The 20,385-nt window shown below is 38.2% G+C and overlaps 3 protein-coding genes across 3 annotated transcripts; 2 read left to right on the forward strand and 1 right to left on the reverse strand.

Annotated features, from left to right (window-relative positions):
* Window positions 1-420: 420 nt before the first annotated feature.
* On the reverse strand, window positions 421-3,520 carry LOC120468752 (uncharacterized). Its single transcript, XM_039657331.2, has 2 exons — window positions 3,083-3,520; window positions 421-1,674 (listed from the first exon to the last, which is right to left on the reverse strand). Exons 1-2 carry the CDS (start codon window positions 3,153-3,155, stop codon window positions 806-808), a joined length of 942 nt encoding a protein of 313 aa, XP_039513265.1. The 5' UTR covers window positions 3,156-3,520; the 3' UTR covers window positions 421-805.
* A 49-nt stretch (window positions 3,521-3,569) lies between these two features.
* On the forward strand, window positions 3,570-8,908 carry LOC120468747 (uncharacterized). Its single transcript, XM_039657325.2, has 3 exons — window positions 3,570-3,851; window positions 4,146-4,266; window positions 5,772-8,908. Exons 2-3 carry the CDS (start codon window positions 4,185-4,187, stop codon window positions 6,950-6,952), a joined length of 1,263 nt encoding a protein of 420 aa, XP_039513259.2. The 5' UTR covers window positions 3,570-3,851; window positions 4,146-4,184; the 3' UTR covers window positions 6,953-8,908.
* Window positions 8,909-9,350: 442 nt separating this feature from the next.
* Window positions 9,351-12,728, forward strand: LOC120468749 (uncharacterized). Its single transcript, XM_039657328.2, has 2 exons — window positions 9,351-9,917; window positions 11,493-12,728. Exons 1-2 carry the CDS (start codon window positions 9,833-9,835, stop codon window positions 12,647-12,649), a joined length of 1,242 nt encoding a protein of 413 aa, XP_039513262.1. The 5' UTR covers window positions 9,351-9,832; the 3' UTR covers window positions 12,650-12,728.
* Window positions 12,729-20,385: the final 7,657 nt, after the last annotated feature.

Here is a 20,385-nt window from a genome sequence, read left to right on the forward strand (position 1 = left end):
CAAAAGAAGCGAAACGATCGGTCATTTAAAAAAAAAAAAAAACTCTCCCGTTCGTGACTCTCCTGTTCAAACTCTTTCATCAAAATGAGCAAATCTTTTTTCGAGTCATGACTCGAAGGGTCCTAGATAAGACCCTTATTCATCGTCTGGTGTCGTTTAAAGCTGCACACAAACTCTCATTTGGACCTTGAACTGTTTGGTTCCCAATGAAGTCCATTATATGGAGAAAATCCTGGAATGATTTCATCAAAAACCTCAAAAACCAATTTCTCTTTGACTGAAGAAAGAAAGACGTGGACATCTTGGATGACATGGGGGTGAGTAAATTATCAGCAAAAGTTTTTTTAAAAGTGAACTACTCCTTTCCTACTGACATAAACCGCTTCTGTGCTCATTAAATAAATCACACACAGTAGAAGATTAGTGTAGCTTTTTTATTTCTGGAAATGGCATGTGGTCACCACACTACACGTTAGTGTCTGCCTTCGATTAGAAGAGACTGTACGAGACAAGCTACCCTATTCAAACATAACCCTTACCCACAGTTAAAAAAATGAAATTACCAAATTAACTTCATTTCTTGAAATATTTTCAGACAGACCGATCGAGTAACTACCGGTACGACAACTGAAAAGAAAAGAATCGTGGTGCCTTAACAGTCCAATTAATAGCATTTCTACTCCAATCAAAGAAAATAGTTCCTTTAAACATGTGGCATCTGACAGCGACAACACACCCTCCTTTTCAAAAGGAAAAGTTTGTTTTGTAAAGCTCATTCAACACAACTGCAACTTCTCACTGTTTTTTAAACTGCAACTGAAGATGAACTTTGCTCACTGTGTGACAACATTGGACAAGGCTTTCTTATATGATTCTGTAGATCACTGGATTGGGTGAAAGTCCTCCCACACGCAGTGCAGTGATACGGCCTCTCTCCAGTGTGCACTCGCTCGTGTCTTTTCAGGGCTCCAGAATGAGTGAAACCCTTTCCGCAATATGAACACTTGAAAGGTTTTTCTCCAGTGTGGATTTTTTGGTGCTGTTTCAACGCACTGGATCTAGTAAACGTGTCTCCACACTCAAAACATATATGAGATCTCTCGCCGGTGTGGATTTTCTGGTGATCATTAAAACAGCCCAAGCGCAAAAAGCCCTTTCCACACACAGCACACACGTAAGGCTTCTCATTTGTATGAATTTTTATGTGGGCCTTTAGGCATGATGCCAAAATAAAACTTTTACCACACTGATCACACTTAAACGGCCTTTCTCCGGAGTGCGAGCGCTGATGATCTTTGAGGTTCGTCGCACATTTGAAACCCTTTCCACACTGACTGCACGTGTACGGCCTCTCTCCGGTGTGAATCCGTACGTGCCTTTTGAGGTGCCCTTTACACGTGAAACTCTTTTCACAATGAGGGCAGGTGAAGGGCTTCACTCCGGAGTGAATTTTGACGTGTTCATTGAAGTGTCCTTTATGTGTGAAACTCTTTCCACACTCAGGGCAGGTGAAACAACTGTGGGCTTCTGTTCTCCGCTTCGCTTTTTGTGAGAGATTCTGTTTCGTTTCTGAACAACTTAAAGATTTGTCTCCACTTCTGAAACGAGCTTCTTGATACAGATGTGTCTCCTGTGTGTCATTCACTTGACTTTCATCTTTCACTTGCACCGGGTCTAAAAAGAAAACAGAATACGGTCAAAAATCAATACACAAAAGGTGAAATCAAAAATAACAATGATCCAAGCTTAATGGCATAAAGCAGCAGTATCTGTCCTCAAATTTTTAAAAGGATAATTTACCCCCCAAATTTTAATTCTGTCACTAATTATTCACCCTCACGTTGTTCCGAACATGTAAGACTTCCATTCATCTTCGTAACACAAATGAAGATCTTTTTGATAAATCTGAGAGCTTTCTGTACTCTGCAAAGACAGCTCCTCAACTATCACTTTGACGCTTTAAAAAATTCGTAAAGAGATCGTAAAACTAATCCATACGAATACATTGGTTTAGTCCAAAGGTTTTCTAAAGAGACTGAGAACAGATTGAGTTTAAGCTTTTATTAAACATTGATTAGCGGACATGAACAGAAGCTCAACCAAACCCGCGTAACACGAGAATGAACCTCATTGGTTCTCACACGTAAAGTGAACATACTTGAGCTTCTGTTTACCACAACTGATGTGCGAGTTGGAGAATGTTTATATGTGAATAAAAGCCTAAATTCAATCTGTTCATCATATAGTGATCGTGTCTCTTCAGGCAATTTGGACTAAACCACTCAATTCATATGGATTAGTTTTACGATCTCTTTATGAACTTTGTCCGAGTGTCAGTTGCGCAGCTGTCTATGGAGGGACAGAAAGCTCTCAGATTTCATCAAAAATCTTCATTTGTGTTCCGAAGATGAAAGAAAGAAACGAAATGAGGGTGAGCAAATTATGACAAAATGTTTCATTTTGGGGTGAACTATCCCTTTAGCAATGTTATTTTAGTATAGGTGACCACACTATAGGATAACACAAATATAGGATACCTACAGTATACTATATTTTAGTATAGGTAACCACACTATATAGGATACACTATAGGGAGTGTTGTATCAAATGGTAAGGAGAAACAGTTTAACCAGCTATACTATAATTTAATGTTACAAGTGTAGGTTTTATGTATGACAGAATATGTATGTGCATCTGCATTTATCGTTTAAAAATATATTTAAAAAATAATAATGCTGCAGACCAACTAGCAATTGACATTTGCCACAACCGTGAGACTGCTGTTTTTAATCTTTAAATATTTCATATTGATATATTAGTTCAGTATTTCGTAACTTGAAATTAAAATGGAATTCCTCCCATGTTTACCCTTTGAATTAATGCTCCAATTGAAATGGGGTGTGGGGCTGATACAAAAACAATTGTGAGAAAGAGCATTTAACAAAGTATTCATGCACATGTGAGTTAGAGACAGGGCAAAAACACTGAGAGCAATGGATGGACAAAACTCCCCAGTCTCCACTACTGCATAAAACAACTCTATTTAAACTTAACACCGTTTCATTAATGAAAACTCACCAACCTATTTGTTCGTCAGTATCTTCATCTCTCACTCTGCATGCCTCTGCATCACTCTCATCTTTAATAAACTCCATCTTTACGAGAATGCTAGACAGATATCAGATTGTTTCCAAGCTGCTTCACAGTAATACACTGGAACATAACGAGCAATGATGCAAACTTAATCAAGTATAAGCTGTTACACCTGTTCTTTTCCTGTTTGTTTGGTAACGAGACTTAGCCACTACGGAGATGAAAATATTCGTTCCATTTATTGGCCTGAATGCCAACTCATACACATCAACTACGCGCTAAAAGCACGTGCGGCGTTTGTTTACGTTTTTTACGTCCGAGCTTATGATAAGCCAACACTATCACATCTTGAAACGGATCGATCTCTGTCGCTTATCCAGATCGGAGATGTTTTACAAAGCATTGCTCCTCTTGCTAATATGCGAAAAACGTATTTCTAATTCTTTATATATTTTATAGAGGTTTGTAAACTGATCTCGGTGCATTTCCGCCACCTACAGGGATGGAGTGAGGACGTTGGGAAAAAAAGACCGTATAGACTAAAAATTACATTGTATGCTCTTATAACGCTGACATATCAACATACAACTGGATAAAAAAATGTAGCTTTTAATTATATGTCACCATAACCATCTGGCTTACATGTTGGATTATTTCCTAAAGACCTTTATTTTGCTACGTAGTTGAAATGACGTCACGCGAGCTGCGGCGGGCGCACTCAGACTGCTGTGAAATTTGTGTTGTGTTTACTGTTTAAGGTGTATAAATAGTTACGAAACCTTTGAAATAGTTCATGTTATTTACAAATGTTCTGAAACAACACGGCCGTATTACTGCATTTAGCGTAATGTAATGTGAACGTAGATTATCGCCATGATATGTGCTATTGTAATGCTTTTTGTAAAGTGCTGTTGGTCTCTTTCAAATGGCGCAACATTTATGAGTGTTATTATAGAAAAGGGATTTATTTTGCATATTTATTTAGCTTTGATCATTCCATTCAAATTTGTACATAATCTCAAACGTGACAATTCTCCTTTCCAAACAAGCAGTAAACCCCCAGCTGAGATCTGAGTGACATTATTGTACAGATGGAGTTTACAGAGGAAAGAGAAGACACAAGTCATGCAGAAACATGCAGAATGGAAAATCAAGATACTGAGGAACAAAGAGGTTGGTGTCAATTCTTGATTCTTCATTAATGACCGATGAATACATTATTGGAACAGTTCACAGGAGATGTTAAATGAAAGAATGAATGTGTTTTAGTGAAAATGTTACAAAATGCATAAATGTTCATAACAGATCAGATGGCATTAACCCAGCTATAACAAAAACATGTTCAAAGAACGTTTTGCCAATGTTCTTAAAACTTAAAATTTATTTCTGTTTCTCTGAACGTTCAAAACATTTTTGCTTTAAAAACATGCTTTAAAACACATTTTTTATTGGTTATATAAATGTTAAACGTATAGTCAATCCAAAAATTAAAATTTTGTAATTATTCACCTTCATGTCATTCCAAACCCATAAGGCTTTCATTCGTCTTCAGAACACAACTGAAGATATTTTTGATGAAAACTGAGAGCTTCTGTCCCTTGAGTTAACAGATTGATTTTAGGCGTTTATTCACATATAAACATTCATCCACCCACAAATCAGTTATGATAAACGGAAGCTTAAGCATGTTTGCTTGACGTGCAAGAACCAATGAGTTTCACTCGTGTTGTGCAGCACGTTTGAGCTTTTGTAAGAACCAATGAGGTTTATTCTTGTGTTACGCATCACGTTGAAGCTTCAGCAAGAACCAATGAGGTTCATTCTCATGTTACGCATCACATTTGAGCTTCAGCAAGAACCAATGAGGTTCATTCTCGTGTTACGAATCACGTTTGAGCTTCAGCAAGAACCAATGAGGTTTATTCTCATGTTACGCATCACATTTGAGCTTCAGCAAGAACCAATGAGGTTCATTCTCGTGTTACGAATCACGTTTGAGCTTCAGCAAGAACCAATGAGGTTTATTCTCATGTTACGCATCACGTACGAACTTCAGCAAGAATCAATGAAGTTCATTCTCGTGTTTCGCAGCACGTTTGAGCTTCAGCAATAACCAATGAGGTTCATTCTCATGTTACACAGCACGTTTGAGCTTTTGCAAGAGCCAATGGCGTTCATTCTTGTGTTACGCAGCACGTTTGAGCTTCAGCAAGTACCAATAAAGTAGGTTTATTCAAAACATCTTCATTTGTGTTCCTAAGATGAATGAAAGTCTTACGGGTTTGGAACAACATGAGGGTAAGAAATGAATGACAGAATTTTCATTTTTGGGTGAAGTATCCCTTTCAGGGAATATTGCATTCATAATTTTGCTAACATTATTGGAATGTTAAATTTGATTGATCCTTCTGTGCCAATTAGGATTATTATTTTTTTTAAAGTTAGACAAGCATACATTTAAGAAAAAAAGTTCCATTAATGATATATACATATATTTTTGTGCTAGCGTTTTGACGAATGTTCTATGAACGTTATTGGAAGAACGTTTGTTCATAACTTTGAGAAAACCATAAGGTTTGTATAAGTTCTGAGAATGTTTGCCCGTTAGCTGTGAAATTGTTAGATTGCATTTTAATGTGTCATTCTTGAATTGATTTGGAAAATTAAACATGTTTTAGGCCTGATAGAAGTGAAAAAGGAACATAAAGAACTGAAAATGGAGAAGAAGAAAGATCTAAACAAGGAATCTCATCGACTCATGAATGAAGAACAGTCTTGTAGTTGGTCAGAGAATGATAATAATCTTTCACAAGAAACAGCGCAGAAAACAGACGCCAAAAACTCTTTTACTTGCTCTCAGTGTGGAAAGAGTTTCACACGCAAAGGACATCTGAAGATTCACATGATAATCCACACAGGTGAGAGACTGTACACCTGCCCTCAGTGTGCCAAGAGTTTCACATGCAAAGGAAGCCTTAAGGATCACTTCAAAATCCACTCTGGAGAGAAGCCTTTCACATGCCCTCAGTGTGGATGGAGTTTTGCACGTCAAGAAGACCTTAAGAGGCACTTACGGATTCACACTGGAGAGAAGCCGTTCACATGCTCTCAGTGCGAAAAGTGTTTTACAAGTTCAGGAGACCTTAAGAGGCACTTGCGAATTCACTCCGGTGAAAAGCCTTTCTCCTGCCCTCAGTGCGGAAAGAGTTTCACGCAAAAGGAAGGTCTGAAGGAACACACCAAAATTCATTCTGGAGAGAAGCTTTTTGCATGCATGTTGTGTGGGAAGAGTTTCACACATCAACGAAGCTTGAAAAGGCACATGAAGGTTCATTCTGGAGAGAAATTACACCAGTGCTCTGAGTGTGGCAGGAGATTTGCAGAAGCCGGTAATCTCAAAACTCACTTACTGTCTCACACTGGAGAAAGACCATTTAGCTGTGAGCGCTGTGATAAGAAGTTTTTCTTGGCCGTTCACTTAAAGACACACATGAGGATTCACGAAGAAGAAAAGCGTTACGTGTGTTCTTTTTGTGGGAAGAGTTTTCTGTGGCTTAACGGGTTTAAAGACCATCAGAAAACACATATTGGTGAGAAACCCTACGAGTGCTTGGACTGTGGAAGCACTTTTATTAGAGCCGGTGAACTGAAAGTGCATGAACGGATCCATACTGGAGAAAAACCGTACAAGTGTTCACACTGTGAAAAGAGTTTCACTCAGTCAGGAGCCCTGAAAATTCACGAGCGAGTGCACACTGGAGAGAAGCCGTACCTCTGCCCTTCATGTGGGAAGACTTTCAGCCGATATGGAAATCTAGGGAAGCATTTAAAAAATGCTTGCCCAAAGTTGAGAAACTGAGCAAAAGTTCACCTTGAAGTAGAGCTGCACTGTCCTTGATAAATTGAGAATCACGATTCTAAATATTACAACACAATAACGTAATAACATGTAATTTACTAGAGGTTCTGACAAAATGTTAATTGCTGCAGTCTTTTTTAAAAGGTTTAATTAATTTGAATTCATTATTTTTAAAAATGGTTTCAGTGAATTGATTCAATGACACAAATTGTTATTTGAACTGCCTAGTTACTTGCCAAAGTTGATTTGCTCTATTTTGATCAGAAGTGTTTATATCCAAACTATAAACTTTTTATCCCAGTATTTCTGTGATAATATTGTGTGGTTGAAAAGACTTTGTGAAGCTGTTTCACACATGACAACTGCTCTCTCTGGATCAGCGGCAGCGCCAACACAAATCTGAATGTGTCGCGAATCATTGACACAGGCGAATCATCGTCGTTTAGGAATGAGATCGCGTGGGTGTTTGGAGATCTTTAAACGATTAATCATGCAGCTCTAACTTCAAGTCAAATACTTGACAGAATATCCTCCAAAAAGCATTTTTGGACATTTAGGCCGGAATGTTAAGTGAGATGTATTTCTGTGAAATGCTACGAAATTACTAGGGATGCTCTAAGAGAATGGTAATATTGTCAATGACTATTTTTTTTGCACATCATTAGTCAAACAATGTCGATATAAGCCTTTTATTCATTCTTATATCCTCTATCATATTTTAAAATGTCATTTTGGTCATAGTAAGAACTGAAAAGAGTGCTATTGTAATCGGTGTCCTTTTGTAAGATGGAAGAAAAGTGATGTGAAAGTGTGTATGTGTACATTCAGACATTTGAATAACTCACAGCCAGTCAAATGCATCTTTTCTCTCCCTTTTATGTGGGAATATTGTTTGTGGCCAATCAGAAAACACCTATGTGTGCTTGGATTGTGGAAGTACACTAGAGTACTTTTAGCAATACACTGATTTACTCTTCCTTTTATATTTATTTAGCAGACCAAAGGGATTTACAAATGAGGAATACATACAATGATTCATCTTATGGGGGCAACAACACAAGAAGCGCTTACAATAGAAAGTTCCAATCAATCATTGTCTAGAATACAGGCTATAACTGTGAGGCACTTTAGAAATAGTAAAAAAAATAGACAAGATTTATTTCATGTAAACAGACGTTTTCAGCACACTTGTGCTTTTCATGAGAATCCACTGGGTGTGAAGTGAATATGCATGACTGTAAAGCATTGTTATGAATATGATACAGAGCAGTCATTACTTCTTATCAGAAATTGTCTACAGCTTGACTTCATCTCACATATTTATTTTTTCACTGCAAAATTTTCTATAGAATTTATTCTATATAATTATTACATAATTTTGTCCTTGGAAATAATCTCATTAGATGTGTGATGTTTATCGGTATGTCTGTACATATACGTATAACTGTACATATCATCAGAAGTGTGAATGTATGGGTTCCATCTTACTATTAATAACAGTAAAGTAACATTTTGTATCAATTTGGATAGTGATGCAATACTTTGTCTAGTAGTCCAATGATTATACAATGAAATGCAACTTGTTACTTTTATCCACTATATAATTGTCTTGCATCTCAAATTTGGGCCATCAATACATGATGCAGAATTACCTGTAGGAAGAGATTATGCGTTTTAAAAGAATTATATGTAATCTCACTCTCTGTGCAGTTAAAGGACGATTGATTATTTTTTGGTTTCAAAGTCTACGCTGCCCTCCCTCACTGATAAATCTCCTTCACTGACACTGAAGTTAAAGCACAAGCCTACTTTAATCTATTCTACAGGTGAAGGCCAAGTTTGGACACAATAATTCAACAGACGTAAGAGATAGGAGGCTGGACGGAGATTTGATGCGCTACTATCACTTTCATTTTTGTACGAAAACAAATGCATAATAAATACTTTCACCTTGAAGTTTATAGTTTCTTCTTTATTTCAATACATTTTTTATTTCATTTAAAAAAAGGTCTGTTTTAATTGCTGTAGCATTGAGCAACAGCTTGTGGTCAAGCAGTTCAGTCTGCAGGAGTGTACTTCTGATCAGAATCTTCTCCTATCTCCATCTGAAGCTGTTTGTACTGCAATACAGTGTTTTCTACAATTCAACACCACTCAGGTCAAAGTTCAAGCATAGTGACCTGTAGCCCCAACAATTAAGTGAGTTGCAACACTGCCACACTGTGTTGAGATTGTATCTCTGGCCAAGTAGCAGTATAGAGGGTTGGGTAATATTTAATCACGCTCTAGCCTATATGTTTTTGTATGTTTTTCTTATTAGCAAGTGGGACATTTTCTGGAGAATTTTTCTGGAAACTTAAAAAGATTATTTTTTTTTTTTTCACTAATTTGTCCATTTTTGACTGATATGTCCTGTTTCTCGTTTAGTCTTTTACTGTCTTTTTCTATTTCTAGTCTTGGCTAACAGACGGTGGCAGCAATGAACTGTTTTAGTTTGCAAACCGCCGTTATTTAGAAGTGCCTCGGTCGCTTGCCAGTGACGTCACTAGGGCTGCGCCGCCAGCTCTGCTGAAAATCGGTTGAGAATAATAAGCCTGTAAGGTGGACAAAATTACATTAAATGATTTATGTTTTACAAAAGTAAACAATAGACATTACTATTCCGGATAATTACTTTACTAATGGATTTTATTCTCGATTCTAATATTGTAATGCTTGTCTATATTTGTTGAGTTCTTGTAAATATCGGAATTTACATTGATTTTTCTTTTCGTGAAATGCCTAATCACGTGGAACAGATTGGTATATTTCGTTGTTTACTTTCTTTCCGTTGATATTATAATTTGAAACGTGACGAAGACGCGAAAGTCTCCTGTAAAGATGGAGGTTGTTAAAGAGGAAAGTGAAGACATGAGTGAGACAGAATCATGCAGAATGAAAGATGAAGACACGGAGGAACAAAGAGGTTAGTGGTCATTCTTGATTAATAAATTGTAAACATTAAAGTCAATGTAAAGCATCAGAGTTGCAAAATGGCATAAAAATGTGTAATTGTTAGTACTGTCAACCCATAAAAAAGTTAATTGCAAATTATTCTGTAATTAATTGTGATTATTAATCCTACCTAACATTAAAGTTTTTAATCTACTGTTATATTGTAATATTTTCACATTTAATATTTGGTCTTTTTACTAAAGAAGGCCAGTATCTGCGATACCAACACTGTTGCTGATGTCTCTTAACATATATTATGCTTTTAAAAATTTAATAGCTTTTAATTTTTGTAAATTTAAAACAATCTCCACATAAACCCATTATAATAAATGCCATGATACCAGACGTCATGTTGCCAGACGTTATGTTGCTATGATACAGAATATCCGCAGCACAGTTTACTTGAAACTGATTTCGCAGATAATTTGTTTCATACTAAAATGTAATTGTTTTTATCCATTTTGTTCGGTTAGCTCTTCTGGTTGATGTCGTACAGAAGGTGGCAGTTGGTCAGTGTGGTTTAGTCCCGTCCTTCTTCCACTGTGATTGGACGGCTGGGTAAAAAGTGACAGTGATGAGCGCTGCTTTTTATTCAAAGTTGAAAATTTTTCAACTCTTGGCGACCAGTAAAAAACGCTGGGCGCTCGGCGCTTGAGGGGGCTTTCACACACGTTGCCCTTCAGATACAATGTGATTTGCGCTGCGCTATGCCATATGATATTATATATGTATATATATATATATATATGTGTGTGTGCATGTACACATATAACATCGAAGTCAACACACAAATCATGAGCTCAGTTCTTTTTTTTCAGGTAACATTTATTCAAACATTAAATCTGACAACAAAGGAAGATATACATTAAAACACACTGGACAAGCCAACTTGAATGGAGATATGTCTCCATGACACAGCTTTTCTGACGATGTCAAAATTGTATCGTACAGCTCAGGAAATTCCGACAGTACATTCATCCATTTTGATTTCCGTGTTTGTTTCTATGTTCTATTGGCCGCGCTGATAATCGTCACAGAGCACAGCGGCAAAAGTTAAACTATTTTGAACTTTGACTGCGGCGTGCTCGCGAGCAAGTCAATAGTGCGCACCGCTGCGCTTGCGGTTTGGTCGACGCAGCAACAAAACGTCTTCGCGCAGCGCAAGCCATTGAAATAAATGGGTTTCATAGTGCAGCGCATTCCGCATCCTGTGTGAAAGCCCCTTTACGCTCATAGCATTTAAAAAACACGGCGCTCCCATTGAAAACAATTGAAAACATACACTAGGCGCGTGGAAAAACGGGTGTTGTGTGTGTGTGTCACACGGACAGGAGATTCACAGAAACGCACCAGTACTGCACTGCGTTCTCTTCTGTGAACGTTTACATGTTCATTTTGACAGCCCTAATATTCATAAATCATTGATCATCCTTATCTGATAGAATGGAACACATCAAATGTCAATCTATTTGGGATTATTTTGTTTAGTTCTTTATCCGTTTGTTATCCTTAAATAGTTTTTTTTTGTTCACTATGTTCATTTTAGACCCAATGGAAGTGAAAGATGAAAGTCGAGAACTGAATGGGGTGAAGAAGAAGACTCATAAATTAAAAATGAGGGAAAAGTCTTCAAGTTGCTCAGAGACTGAAAAGAACGTTTCGCAAAAAAGAACTGAAGCTAAAAGCTCTTTTGCCTGCTCTCAGTGTGAAAAGAGTTTCACACGTAAAGGACACCTTGAGGTTCACATGGTAATCCACACAGGTGAGAGACCGTACACCTGCCCTCAGTGTGCCAAGAGTTTCACATGCAAAGGAAGCCTTAAGGATCACTTTAGGATTCACACAGGTGAGAGGCCTTTCACATGCCCTCAGTGTAGCAAGAGTTTCACTAATTCAGGAGGACTTAAGAGGCACTTACGAATTCACACAGGTGAGAGGCCTTTCACCTGCCGGCAATGTGGAAAGAGTTTCCCAAGTTCAGGAGAGCTTAAGAGGCACATAAGGATTCACTCTAGAGAGAGGCCTTTTACCTGCCCTCAGTGCGGAAAGAGTTACAAACAAAAAGAAGTTCTTAGGGAACACGCAAAAACTCACACGGGAGAAAGGCCTTTCGCATGCATGTTGTGTGGGAAGAGTTTCACACAACAGAGCACCTTAAAGGTTCACATGAAGGTTCATTCTGGAGAGAAATTACACCAGTGCTCTGAGTGTGGCAGGAGATTTTCAGAGGCCTGCAATCTCAAAACTCACTTACTGTCTCACACTGGAGAAAGACCATTTAGCTGTGAGCGCTGTGATAAGAAGTTTTTCTTGGCCGTTCACTTAAAGACACACATGAGGATCCATGAAGATGAGAGACGTTACGTGTGTTCTTTTTGTGGGAAGAGTTTTCTGTGGCTCCATGGTTTTAAAGACCATCAGAAAACACATATTGGTGAGAAACCCTACGAGTGCTTGGACTGTGGGAAAACCTTTGCTAGAGCTGCAGAACTGAAAGTGCATGAACGGATCCATACTGGAGAAAAACCTTACAAGTGTTCACACTGTGAAAAGAGTTTCACTCAGTCATCAGGCCTGAAAGTGCATGAGCGAGTGCACACTGGAGAGAAGCCGTACCTCTGCCCTTCATGTGGGAAAACTTTCAGCCGATATGGTAGTCTTGGAAAACATTTAAAAAAGGCTTGCCCAAAGTTGAGAAAGTGAGCCAAGTTCTCCTTAAAGTTGTATAGAAATATAAAAAATGATTACTATTATTTGCACGTGGTAGCATTTATCAACTATACTGATATCTATAGCCGCTTTCCGACCGGGGGGACTTTTGCAGTTCCTAGAACCTAACGTTCCTATAACCCTTTTTTTCTTGTGTTCCGACCGGACTAAATTGGGGATTTTTTAGTTCCTCAGACCGTAGCTCCTATTACTATTTCAGTACCTAGTCTAGACTGAGGACTTTTTTAGTTCCCTTTCCCTAGGTCTACGTTGATTGGTTCAACTTGTAAGTCATGCCCACTGTCAACACGTTGTCTGCCATACGCTGTTTGTTTTTGCAAAACATTACAACGAGGATTAAGACAAACATAACGCATTCAACCAGCTGATTGCTAATGCTAGCTAAACTTACCCGTCGTTTTGTTTGCCTCCTGCGCTCTGCTCTTTTATCTTCTTCCATCATATTACTTAATATCATATTACGCTGGAGTCTTCGTCTTCTGTGTTTCTCTGTACAGAACTCAAGCATAATTTTTAAACGCCGCCGTTCGTTCTCCGTTATTAAGGTCCCGGCAAGGCAGAACAGGAACATTGCAATAGCCTCCTCCATGCTGGTTTGTTGTTATTGTATGTGGCCGCGCTACGTCTAGTGATGACCCTATAAAGACCGTCGCCGTGCTTGCGTTACCCCTCCTACCAGTTCCTATAGCCACTTGGCCAGTGCGAACGCAAGCAGCAAAACCGAGTTTGGGGGGAGAGTAGTTCTTAGAACTGTTTAGAAGTGGAGAGTTCCTATAACTAAGTTCCTGTAACTACTTGGTCAGAAAGCGGCTAATATGTGGTAAAACCTTACAATAAAGCTGCGTTCACACTACACGCGACCAAGCGACACGATACCATTCATTTTCAATGGCGAGCGGACGACTTCCGGTGACACGCACGGTCGCGACTGGTGGGGCGTGTCCAGTGACGCGACAAAGTTGAGAAATTTTTAACTTTGTGCAAATGAAGAGCGATATTTGCGAGCGACAACCAATAGGAGTGAAGTCAATGGAGTGCGTCACTCTTGTGCTGAGTCTGATCAAGGCAAGTTGAACGAGAAGCTCATTATAGCAGTCAGAAACTGTCCTATAATTTATGATACATCTCTGTGTATACAGTGGTGTTCACCGTACTGACTCCGTGACTGAATGGTTTTGGGAACCCAGATAGACCGGTATTTGCACGTTTGCTGCAGTTAAATAGCCGCGATGGTGTCTCGTTCATCTTTAATATTATGCATTTTATTTATTTTTTTATTATGCATTTGATTCCATGTATATTTAAACTTTTTCTTCCAAAATGTTTGTTTGCAGCATCAATAAAACGCATTTGTTGTCTGACATACAGTAACTTCCGTGAATGTCACAAACATTTCTAGGCAACCAGTAGTGGGGAACGCCCTCCAGCGCAGGCACTGACGACGTGCAGCGACAAAGTCGTGTGTAGTGTGAACGCAGCTTAAAGGGTTAGTTCACCCAAAAATGAAAATTAAGTCATTAATTACTCACCCCCATGCTGTACCAACCCCGTAAGACCTTCGTTCGTCTTCGGAACACAAATGAAGATATTTTTGATTAAATTTGAGAGCTGTATAACTACCACATTGGCTCCTAAGGGACTGCCTCTTGACGGCCCAGAAAGTCAATGAAGAAAATGTTTAAATATCCTCAACTATAAGTTTATCAAGCGACGCGAATACTTTTTGTGCGAAAAAACAAACAAAAATAACGAGTTTATTCGACTATTTCTTTTCTTCCTTGTAGGCCAGAACGAGAATTCCTTAGATTTCCACGACGCATGCGCGAGATTTGCGATCTGCTTACACCGCTTACACTACTTCAGATCGCAATTCTCGCGCATGCGTCGTGGAAATCTATAAGGAAGTCTCGTTCTGGCCTACAAGGAAGAAAAGAAATAGTCGAATAAACTCGTTATTTTTGTTTGTTTTTTCGCACAAAAAGTATTCGCGTCGCTTGATAAACTTATAGTTGAGCCACGGTAGTCACTTGGGATATTTAAACATTTTCTTCATTGACTTTCTGGGCCGTCAAGAGGCAGTCCCTTAGGAGCCAATGTGGTAGTTATACAGCTCTCAAATTTAATCAAAAATATCTTCATTTGTGTTCCGAAGACGAACGAAGGTCTTACGGGGTTGGATCAGCATGGGGGTGAGTAATTAATGACTTAATTTTCATTTTTGGGTGAACTAACCCTTTAAGGTTCTATTTCTTAACATTGGTTTACTACGTTAGTTAACATGAACTAACAATGGAATTATGTTAAAACTACTACTTAAGCATTTATTAATCCTAGTTGTTGTCAAGTTCAACATTTACTAATGACTAAATTCAATAGTTGTATCTGTTAATATTTAATGGACCTGAGCTTGAATTTTCATTAAATAACGCTAACAAAGATAAATAAACAGTAGCAAATGTATTGCTCATTGTTAATTTTAATTAATGCATAACGTTAACTAGTGTGACCACTTTAAGTTCTTCCCAGTTTATTTATCTTTAATAAATCTTTCAAATGTGATTCAGTAAATTATAGCTCTTCGGTGCTTAAAATGATTGAAGTATCATTTGTTTTTATTGCAAAAAAAAAAAATCAATCATGCTTGAGATGTGTCAGTTTGTGCTCTAGTAGGAAACATTAACCATGTATATCTGTCTCTTAATGGACTAATAAACAAGCAACTAAGATGTAGTTTTAGTGTTTCTAGCCATGTATAAAATTACCAGCTAAAGTAGGGAGCATGCAATGGGCACACTTTTACTTTAAATGAACAGTTTCTTTTATTAACATTAGTATCTTCATTTTACCTTTATTGTAATACTGTTGATTCCTGCCTTGATGGAAGCATTAAATGTTGTCGTTATATATTTAATTACCTCTACTGGTTTATAGCAACAATGTAAAGTGTAACCATTTAATAAATGTGCCTTTAAATTCCCAAATGGAGCCCTCACCTCAAGCCTGAAACTGAACAGGAAGCTCGCAGTTTCCTACTATCCGATTTACAGTCATATTCACAGGCATCTGTATCTTGCCTCTGTCACTCAAAAGATAGATCACTCTTTTGTATTTGTTTGCCTTGTCTGTCTTTCTTCAGTGGCTTGTGTTTATGAATGTTTTTATTCGCTTTAATAAAAACTTTTCATTTCCAAAAGTTTCTATAAGCGTGATCTTTTGCAAACTAAGACTGGCTTTGTAGTTGATGTGTTGATTTATGTGGGTTTCTGCTATGGTGAGTTTGGTGGCAGATATTCCAAGGATTTTAAGTGACTGTGATATTTGGGATAAGATACATTTCTTATCATGCTCTGGTTGTCATTTGAGTTCAGTGGTTCACCAACTACATCTTTAGTCCAGTGTCTGTATGTTGGAGGTGAAGAGTCTTTCCATTTGCACAAAATTAGCCTCCTAGCAAGAAGTGATCAGAAAGTGATAGCATCAGACATGGATTTTTTTAGATTATCATATTGACTAACAACCCTTAATTTCGCTGTCTACATAGCTGGATCAATAAATTGACCAACCATTTTAGAGAAGGTCTCAAAAACTTTTGAGTCCAGAAAGTAATTAAATTCAAAATTGCAATTGTAAATTATAACCTTTCATTAATATTGCAACCTTTCAACCCACTAAACCAATGGCAATAAAACAAAATTGACAAAAAATACCACTTGCCATTGCCATTTAATATTTTTATTTCATGTCAACAGAACCTCAACTAGTCTCCTAAGAAAAGAAGAGAAATAGAGGTGTATGTAGAACTTTTATTAAAAGTGTATGAAAATACAAAATAACATGTATTGTATCAAGCTATATTGAGTCCTCCAGTTCAAGCTGACATTTCAATTATTTGACACCTTTCCCTCACATTTATATAGGCTGAGAGAGTTAAATATCCAACAAGCTTCATGCTTTATTACTCTGTTTAATCTGTCTAGGAATGACCACAAACTCGTTTCTGAACACAGCTCTTATCTTGTAACACTGAAAATGCAATGTACTTTAGAACACAATCAAGCACTAAACGAGGCGAGGGCCATATTGCTTTTCAGAAATACAAGTGCTGTGACCATTTTATGAGTTAAGTGTGCACAATGTGGTCTCATGTTGAGGCCATCTCTGCTAAAGACATGCTCTACCTGCGCAGAAGAGGCTGGTATAGACAACACGTTTACTTGCAGAGAGTGGAGCTCTGGGAATCTCTCCCTGTTTGTAGACCAACATTAAAGTGCTGTATTTGTGTCTGTATCTTGAATGGCATTAGTACTTGTGTGTCTGAGCTTAAATGCATGCATCCTTAGCTTAGAGGCTCAGCTGCTTGTGGCCTCGATAGCGATCTAGAAGTCGTAGGCATTTGCCAGGATACTGGATTCTCGCTGTTGATTACATCTAGATCAACCCAGTTAATGCCAAACTGATGCTCAAGGATTGTCGCCAAGAAATAGACAATATGGTTGAACTGGTCCTATTTCCCATTTTGCTCAACCTTTTTGGTTCTCACAAAGATCCCAGAGAAGCTCTTTAAAAGTGATTGGTAAAGGGTTGTGGCTAATGGCCGGCAATGACTTCTTGACTCTAATATTTGGAGCAGAGGTTTGTGTTTAAATGGGGACCACCATACTAATACCCAGCAAGCAATTTTGCAATAAAAATACGTCTAATAGCCATCCAAACATAGCCCTGACGTCTAGGCTAAAACAAGGCAGAGTTTGGGCTGTTAGTGAAAATGTAATAGATGTCTTACCATAGCCCAAGAATATACACACAGGCTACAGAAACTAGATGTCGAAGAAATAAAACCAAACACCTTGTGTTTACTGTTGACTTTGATGGAATATCATACATCTCGCACGTTATTTTGGCAAGAACGACGTGTAACCAAATTCAAGATAATTTTGGCTAGAAGCACTTTACTCATTGCCAGACTATATCGTGTCTATAGTTAACCGAGGAGTTAATCTATCAAGTAACAGTGTGAAGTAATGAGGTGAATTTTGACAAGTGCTGAAGAAAAGGCCTTGGCTTCTTTCATCATGCCAAACTCGGTAAAGGCCCTTGCCCACTGAGTCGGAAATTCACGTCCGAAATTTTCGCACGTTAAAAAAAATTACGGCCTCACGTTATGTCAATCACACTTGCACACTGCCTCCGAAACTTTCGTCCGTCATAAAAAAAATCGAATCGGTTTCGATTTTCTGCGTTTTTCGCATCCGTAGCAAGCCATCTGAATGGAGTTTGAATGGTGTTTTGACAATTCAGAGCCACTAAATCACAAATACAAAAAAACGCAAACGAAAATTTCGGACTCAAGTGTGCAGTGGCCTTATGCCCCTCCCCTCAAACGCAGATGAGCCAATGGCAGTTGAACATCTTTAGGTTTCAGCGACATAGAAAAATATTGGAAGATCCGAAGCTTATATGTTTTATGGTGTTTGTGCTAGAAAAATGGGAAAACGATGTGCCTGGGGTTCTTGTAACACTGATTCCAGGTATCCTGAAAAGGATGGGCAATGGAATTTATTTTATTCCATTTCCTAAACCCATACAAGACAGAGCAAAATGTCTAATGTCAGAACACTGCTAACTCTGAGAGATTTTAACTCGGCACACTACCTGGCCATTCCCAAAATAGTCATCCCTCTTCCTGGAATCCAGGTAGGACCTGAACTGAAGTTCCTTGTAAACACATGATGACCTGCACTCAAAAGTCTCTTTTTAGCATGCTTAGTATCCTTTCTGTTTGGTATCAGCTCCACGGGTGATCTTCCCATAATAGTCGACTGCGGTGTAATTCGAAAGCTGCATGGTAAGGGGCCGAGGTTATGTGCTTGATGCAGTTACAGTTCATGAATTCTTGAAACTCCGTACTTGTTCTAAACAACTAACATTGTCTGACACCACTATTTCTGACAACCCATGCTGGCTGAAACTTTGTCTCAGGCACTGGATGGTAACCATGGATGTAGAGCTATTCAATGGGTAAGCCTTTATCCATTTAGAGTAAGCATCCACCAGTATCAGGAACATTTCACCTTCATGGTCCCACATAATCAATCTGGATCCTTCTTCATGGCAGCTTTCCCAGGGCAACATGACATCCTGACTTTTGCATAAACATACACGCCACTTTCGAGTCAAGTGGCGTGTTGTCTCTACGCATTTTGAGCTATCTGCGTGTATCCGCGTGTTTGTCTACGCCATTAACGTCCGAGTGATTCCGTCAAATGTCCGAGCGAAACGAAGCAAAATGTAGATCTACATCTGGGGAGCATAATGATCATCACACCACAACCTGTGTCAACTTCAAACTCCACTTCCATGCCATTCACCTCCACCTAGTGTGTGATAGGAGCCACTTTACAACACTGTATATTGTGTTAACATCACTGGTGTCCTCCCTCTCGTTCTTGACTTTCCTCCTCTCTAATGAGTTTATTTCTCCTACCTTTCTCCTTTTTACATTGTTTTTTGACACCCCACGGAAACTTGCTTGGCCCTGCATGCACGTTTTATGTCTCCAGGCTTTCCACGTTTATGGCAGAGTTCATTCAGAAACCTAAATTCGTTCTGGCAAATGTTGACCTTTAAATCTGTTGCACACGTCTTTTTGTCACCCTTTTCTTTCCCTTTATGTCCCTTTATGCATTGCTGTCTGTCCTGAGTGTCTGCATTTTGTCCTGCCTCCCTAGTTAAAGAGTAACTAACCCCTGAACCAGCTTTTTGAGTTAATGATCTGTAAGAATGGATCTTTATTAATACCAGTCATTGATTCGAGTAACTTTTTTGACATTTGTGTATAGTGTTTTATTTCTACATTATATGGTGTAAAAACGTCTTAGTGCTGCCTTCTTCAGGTTGAACGGTGGCTACTGCAGTTGAATTTTCCTATTGGATGTTAGCGGTTCTTCGTGATGTACGCACGTTTCAGTTCACCGCGCTCTTGAGCTACGAGCTACGCCCTTGGCAGTATAAAAACCAGCTTGTTTCATCAAAACCACTGTAGGGAGTCAGGAGTTGGAATTGCGAAAACGATCAGGATAGAGTGTTTTAGCATCTATTTTGTCCCCTCTATCTCCGCTGGGGTCTGCCCACTTTTTCATCATTTTTCAAATATTGCTAGTGGGTGGAGCCAGGCTTTGACCAGGGGTTTAGTTACCAAGTAACAATCCTTGTGGATCTCTCACATTTTTGTTTGCAGACTCTATTGCTTGACAGATGTTAAGTGCCTTTTCGAATGTATCCACTTCTGCTAGCAATCTTCTCTGCATACACTGTAAAAACAAACCTATAGAATCTACTCAATAAAAGTGAGGTAACAATTTGCACTCATTTTGTTTGGGTAGATTTCATTCTATATTTTTGAGTAAGGAGTACCTGACTTTAACAGCTATGATATACTAAACGAAATTAGGTAAATATTCTACCTAATATTTCTCAATACATTACACAGCTAATTACTTATACAAATTGAGTAATAATTAATCTATTATTAGCAGAAAACAGTTAATCTACTTAATTATTATTATTAATAATAAGAAATAATTAAACATTATTCAGAGATGGTTAAATTTACTTAAAAATGGCCAGACACAGGACACAGTAATTTAACAGTAACAAATGACTCTTTATTGACCAATTACTATGGATAAAAACATTTCATTTAAAAAAAT

This window comes from Pimephales promelas, chromosome 5, assembly GCF_988280905.1.
Source record: "Pimephales promelas chromosome 5, fPimPro1.hap1.1, whole genome shotgun sequence".
In the NCBI taxonomy this organism is placed as follows: Eukaryota; Metazoa; Chordata; class Actinopteri; order Cypriniformes; family Leuciscidae; genus Pimephales; species Pimephales promelas.

Excerpts from the sequence above, each read along its gene's own strand:
- LOC120468749 (XM_039657328.2), top strand. The coding sequence starts at position 9,833 with ATGGAGGTTGTTAAAGAGGAAAGTGAAGACATGAGTGAGACAGAATCA. Across the intron at positions 9,918-11,492 it reads AGACACGGAGGAACAAAGAG|ACCCAATGGAAGTGAAAGAT; the intron begins GTTAGTGGTCAT and ends TGTTCATTTTAG.
- LOC120468747 (XM_039657325.2), top strand. The coding sequence starts at position 4,185 with ATGGAGTTTACAGAGGAAAGAGAAGACACAAGTCATGCAGAAACATGC. Across the intron at positions 4,267-5,771 it reads AGATACTGAGGAACAAAGAG|GCCTGATAGAAGTGAAAAAG; the intron begins GTTGGTGTCAAT and ends AACATGTTTTAG.
- LOC120468752 (XM_039657331.2), bottom strand. The coding sequence starts at position 3,155 with ATGGAGTTTATTAAAGATGAGAGTGATGCAGAGGCATGCAGAGTGAGA. Across the intron at positions 1,675-3,082 it reads AGATACTGACGAACAAATAG|ACCCGGTGCAAGTGAAAGAT; the intron begins GTTGGTGAGTTT and ends TTTTCTTTTTAG.